Source organism: Coregonus lavaretus (assembly GCF_964263955.1).
Source record: "Coregonus lavaretus genome assembly, chromosome: 40".
NCBI classification, from domain to species: Eukaryota; Metazoa; Chordata; class Actinopteri; order Salmoniformes; family Salmonidae; genus Coregonus; species Coregonus lavaretus.
In genome coordinates this window covers 13096333-13101332 of record NC_140027.1, presented here as the reverse complement: position 1 = coordinate 13101332, position 5000 = coordinate 13096333, and the positions used below count along the sequence as shown (strand labels likewise).

Below are 5000 nucleotides of genomic sequence, written 5' to 3'. Positions count from 1 at the left end.
AGGTGAAGAAGCCCGCCGCAGCGGCCAAGAAGGCAGCCAAGAGCCCCAAGAAGGCTACAAAGGCAGCCAAGCCCAAAGCCGCCAAGCCCAAGGCAGCCAAGGCCAAGAAGGCAGCCCCCAAGAAGAAGTAAACCTATTACAAACAGTGTTCTACTCGATACATGTTGTACCACAAAAGGCTCTTTTAAGAGCCACCCACCTCTTTCCATAGAAAGCGCATTGATTTCCATGTACTACCTGTCGTGGAAAAGAAATTACGCACACTAGGCTACTTTTACGCACACAACATTGTCCCACTCTGGGTGTGTGCGAAGGGAGAGGCATATAATAGAGGGCCAAAATGGCTCAGAAATTCGACCTCACGAGTGCACCCTCACCAGCCATTTTTATATATGAGCCACTGGGCTATTCCCGTTCAGAGGCAGGCTGCTGTGATGTGTTACAAGTGCCATGTAATAACAATAACAATACTATAGTGGCTTCGAATTGAAACTCACGAGTGCACCCTCAACAGCCATTTTTATATATGAGCCACTGGGCTATTCCCGTTCAGAGGCAGGCTGCTGTGATGTGTTACAAGTGCCATGTAATAACAATAACAATACTATAGTGGCTTCGATTTCAAACTCAAGAGTGCACCCTCACCAGCTGTTTGTTTCCCATTTGGAGAGAAATAATGTGTGGATGTCATTTCGGACATTTTGGCGCTCACGCGAAATGACACAAAGTAACAAAGTCGGAGGGAAACAAAGTAGCCTCTCACTCGCTGCCTGTGGGTGGGAACCGGCTTAGGGCTGTCTGTCTGTCCATCTGTCTGTCCCTCGCTCCAATTGGATAAGGCCACACCGGCCCGGTGGCCAATCGTTGCCTCTTGTGGCGAGGTATATGTACGGCTCTCGAAGTGGCGAGCGGCTCATTCAGACTTTCTGTGACTTTCTCAAGCTACCAATATGAGCGGAAGAGGCAAAACCGGAGGCAAGGCCAGGGCGAAGGCAAAGACCCGTTCATCCCGTGCTGGCCTCCAGTTCCCCGTGGGCCGTGTGCACAGGCTGCTGCGCAAAGGCAACTACGCCGAGCGTGTGGGCGCTGGCGCACCAGTCTACCTGGCCGCCGTACTCGAGTACCTGACTGCTGAGATCCTGGAGTTGGCCGGCAACGCTGCCCGTGACAACAAGAAGACTCGTATCATCCCCCGTCACCTGCAACTGGCCGTCCGTAACGACGAGGAGCTGAACAAACTGCTCGGCGGTGTGACCATCGCTCAGGGTGGTGTGCTGCCCAACATCCAGGCAGTCCTACTCCCCAAGAAGACCGAGAAGGCAGTCAAAGCCAAGTAAATTCGCTACTGCGACTTCAACTTGACTACTCAACCCCCAAAGGCTCTTTTAAGAGCCAACCACCTAGCTCTCCAAAAGCGCAAAGTACCTTTCTATGACCGCAATACATTGAGTGGGTGTATACACAACTATTTCGACATTCTGTGCCCACATGAGGCCTTGCATGAACAACAACACCTACTTGGCCTCATTTGCCATAGCAGGCTAGCATTAGATGATACGTGCCTATAAGCTGTCACTCTTGACTTTGGCGACTATTATTGCGCGTAAAGGGCCGGCGGCGTCCTATTGCGCGCGCACCGGGAGTTTGAGTTTTGGAGAGGCCGGGCCTCCCGTCCAATGGCCAACGGAGGAGGCCTGCGAAACGGGCCAATCGGGGTGGTGGGGAGATGGTGTCCAATCAGCAGGCGCCACTGCCGGCTTTATAAACTTCACATAGGCATTTCGAGGCTATACTCCCGACTGTCAGAGCAGCGCCATGGCCAGAACCAAGCAAACCGCTCGCAAATCCACCGGTGGCAAAGCCCCCAGGAAGCAGCTCGCCACTAAGGCTGCTCGCAAGAGTGCCCCGGCCACCGGCGGTGTGAAGAAGCCTCACCGTTACAGGCCCGGCACCGTGGCTCTGAGAGAGATCCGTCGTTACCAGAAGTCCACTGAGCTACTCATCCGCAAGCTGCCCTTCCAGCGCCTGGTGCGAGAAATCGCCCAGGACTTCAAGACCGACCTGCGCTTCCAGAGCTCCGCCGTGATGGCCCTACAGGAGGCTAGCGAGGCTTACCTGGTCGGCCTGTTCGAGGACACCAACCTGTGCGCCATCCACGCCAAGCGGGTGACCATCATGCCCAAGGACATCCAGCTGGCCCGCCGTATTCGCGGAGAGCGCGCATAAATGAGGATGACCTGAACTCGAATATTCCCCAAAGGCTCTTTTAAGAGCCACCTCCATATTTCCATCAAAAAGGCACAATTGTTCCATGTATACACGCACCTCTACATTAGCCACCATGTATGTTGTTCACTAACACGTCTAAAAGCTACGTATTGCACCTTTTTAGTTGCCTGAAGTCTAGCTTCAATGTTTGTGTGTGTGTATATACACAACCATCTGGCATCATCCACTTCCTTTGAACTATATAGTAACACAGTAAAATGCTTTACAAAGGAGGGGAAAAAGAAACGAGTGATAATATAGGCCGAATAGTAACAAGAATTGTGTTCAGATGAATAATTGACACTATTAGTTGTGTGTAATAATAGCCTTGCATGCAGTCCAGAAAAAACATTGCATGCCAACTTACTTTGAAAGTCCCATGTTGCAGTGCTGCTGAGAGACTCATGCAGAGGCCCAAACTTTACAATGGAGCACGGAGGCCATCTTGTGGTTAAATGTGGGTACTGCACCTCATGGTGAGTCCCTTTCAGCATTTGCTCTTTAGGCCAGCGTTTCCCAAACGCGGTCCTGGGGTCCACAAGGGGTGCGCGTTTTGCGTTTTGCCCTAGCACTCCACAACTGATTCTAATACTCCCAGCTTGATGATGATGAGTTGATTATTTGAATCAGCTGTGTAGTGCTAGGGCAAAAACTCCCAAAATGTGGCCCGAGTTTGGGAAACCCTGCTTTAGGCTAATACTAGCCTATTAGGATGACTTGGTTCGATCGCTTTAATGGCAACTGCTGAACTCTGGTTTCACTAATTACTTGTCCCAGGTCACCATTATGAATCCAATAGCAAAACAAATGTTTCAAAATAGCTCAATAGTGAAAAAAGGCCAGGAAATGATGGGTTCTCAGCAATATTTCACCAACAACCAATCACTATTCACGCATAGACATTAGGATCATCAACAAATATTCCTAAGTCATACTACAAAAGGGTTGTAACGAAATGGATTTGTCTGTTCAATGCAAGTTCAACGTCAAAGAAAAAGTGCATCACCACAACAAACGTGTCTTTAGATACACTGTAAAAAATGACTTTGTGGAATGTACTCAAGCTATTACAGTCAACAAAAGCACACGTCATATTGTTGAGTAGATCTTTTTGCTTGTTTTTATGAGTAGATAAGCTTGAGTAAGTTGAGTTGATGTGGTCCAATACATTGAGTAAAGATGATAGAGACGTAAAAAGGATTATATTACGTTGATTCGACTCAAATAGACATTGTGTTATTTTACCTGAATGATTCATCCTATTATGTATTTAGACCAACTTACTTTGGATTCACTCAATCACATCCCTTAAGAGAAAAGGTATCCGGACACCGGGAATCCATTTATTTAAACATCAACGGTTTGCAAAACATCTGTTATTATGAGTTGACAAATTACGTAATTGCAATCAACACTGCAGGTAAATCATGATTGCTGCAGGTAGGCAACACCGTAGAAATAGGAACTACAACACTAACAACAAGTGACATTTACTCCTGATGTAATAAATAAATATAAATAAATAATTGGTCATTTAGCAGACGCTCTTATCCAGAGCGACTTACAGGAGCAAATAGGGTTAAGTGCCTTGCTCAAGGGCACATCGACAGATTTTTCACCTAGTCGGCTCGGGGATTAGAACCAGCGACCTTTCGGTTACTGGCACAATGCTCTTAACCACTAAGCTACCTGACTGACCTGTTGCAACCTCTACAACCACTGTGCTTATTATTTGACCCTGCTGGTCATCTATGAACGTTTGAACATCTTGGAGAAAAATGTGTGAAACCACTGCCTATATGAGGAGCTGTCGTTGTTTGTTTTATTACCACATACTTATGGAAATTGCACCGGTTGAGAGATGATGGCTCTCTTGTGCCTACGGTGAAGGGTACTTCTGATCCAGCAGGTGGTGCTAAGATCCCTCCCTATATGACTTGAATGATGAGTTGATTTATTCCTTATAGCTCCTAATGATTTTAAGGCCAGTGTTGGCAAACATTACTTGTGCTCCAGCAGGTGGCCATGACATCCCTCCCTATATGACTTGACTGACCAGTTAGTTGATGGACTCCTTATAGCTCCTAAATTTAATGATTTTAAGGCCAGTGTTGGCAAACATGACTTCTGCTCCAGCAGGTGGCCATGAAATCCCCCCCTATATGACTTGACTGACCAGGTAGTTGATGGACTCCTTATAGCTCTTAATGATCTCAAGTGTCTGTGTTTTTATGTGGTTAGGAGTTTTGCTCACTGCGTGTCCCCCTTCCATTTCAGTGTTTCCCAACTCCAGCGGTAGAGTAGGCTACCCCCAACAGGACCCATTTTTCTTGTAGGCCTGGACAGCCACAGCTGATTGAACAACCTGTCACCTAAATTACCAAGTCCTCAATGAGTAGAATCAGGTGCAACAACAACAACAACAACAACAACAACAACAACAATATGAGGAGAGGGACACAGTGTACTAGCTGATCTCCCAGTTGTCACAGTTTGGCCTTGTGTTCCACATAGCCTATATCAGTATTTGAGTATGTTTCCCGCGCACGTTAGTTGCTTTCACGTCATCTTTGAAATCGCTCCTCCCTAGTCCCCTAGAACGAGCGCCCTCCCCTTTGCAACGCCTCCGAACATATAACAGAGGCGCGCTTTCTGTGCCGCCGGCCTCAATCAGGTCGACCAAACGCAGATAATAGCGCACCGCGCACCGGCGCTGAAATCATTCATTCACT

General features: G+C 47.7%; 3 protein-coding genes across 3 annotated transcripts in view; all 3 read left to right on the top strand.

The window, feature by feature from the left end:
* The window catches only part of LOC311113570 (histone H1-like), a gene marked incomplete at both ends in the record, with an annotated part of 624 nt that extends 493 nt beyond the window's left edge, over positions 1 to 131 (top strand). The window contains one exon of the mRNA XM_084156817.1: positions 1 to 131. This exon is cut by the window's left edge and continues 493 nt beyond it. Coding sequence (XP_084012943.1) covers positions 1 to 131 — 131 coding nt within the window.
* An 819-nt stretch (positions 132 to 950) lies between these two features.
* On the top strand, positions 951 to 1337 carry LOC311113399 (histone H2A; the record flags this gene model as incomplete). Its single annotated transcript, XM_084156610.1, has 1 exon — positions 951 to 1337. The coding sequence occupies one exon, from the start codon at positions 951 to 953 to the stop codon at positions 1335 to 1337; it is 387 nt and encodes a 128-aa protein (XP_084012736.1).
* A 478-nt stretch (positions 1338 to 1815) lies between these two features.
* Positions 1816 to 2226, top strand: LOC311113535 (histone H3.2; the record flags this gene model as incomplete). The annotated part of the gene is made up of 1 exon (XM_084156780.1): positions 1816 to 2226. The coding sequence occupies one exon, from the start codon at positions 1816 to 1818 to the stop codon at positions 2224 to 2226; it is 411 nt and encodes a 136-aa protein (XP_084012906.1).
* Between the last annotated feature and the right edge of the window lie 2774 nt (positions 2227 to 5000).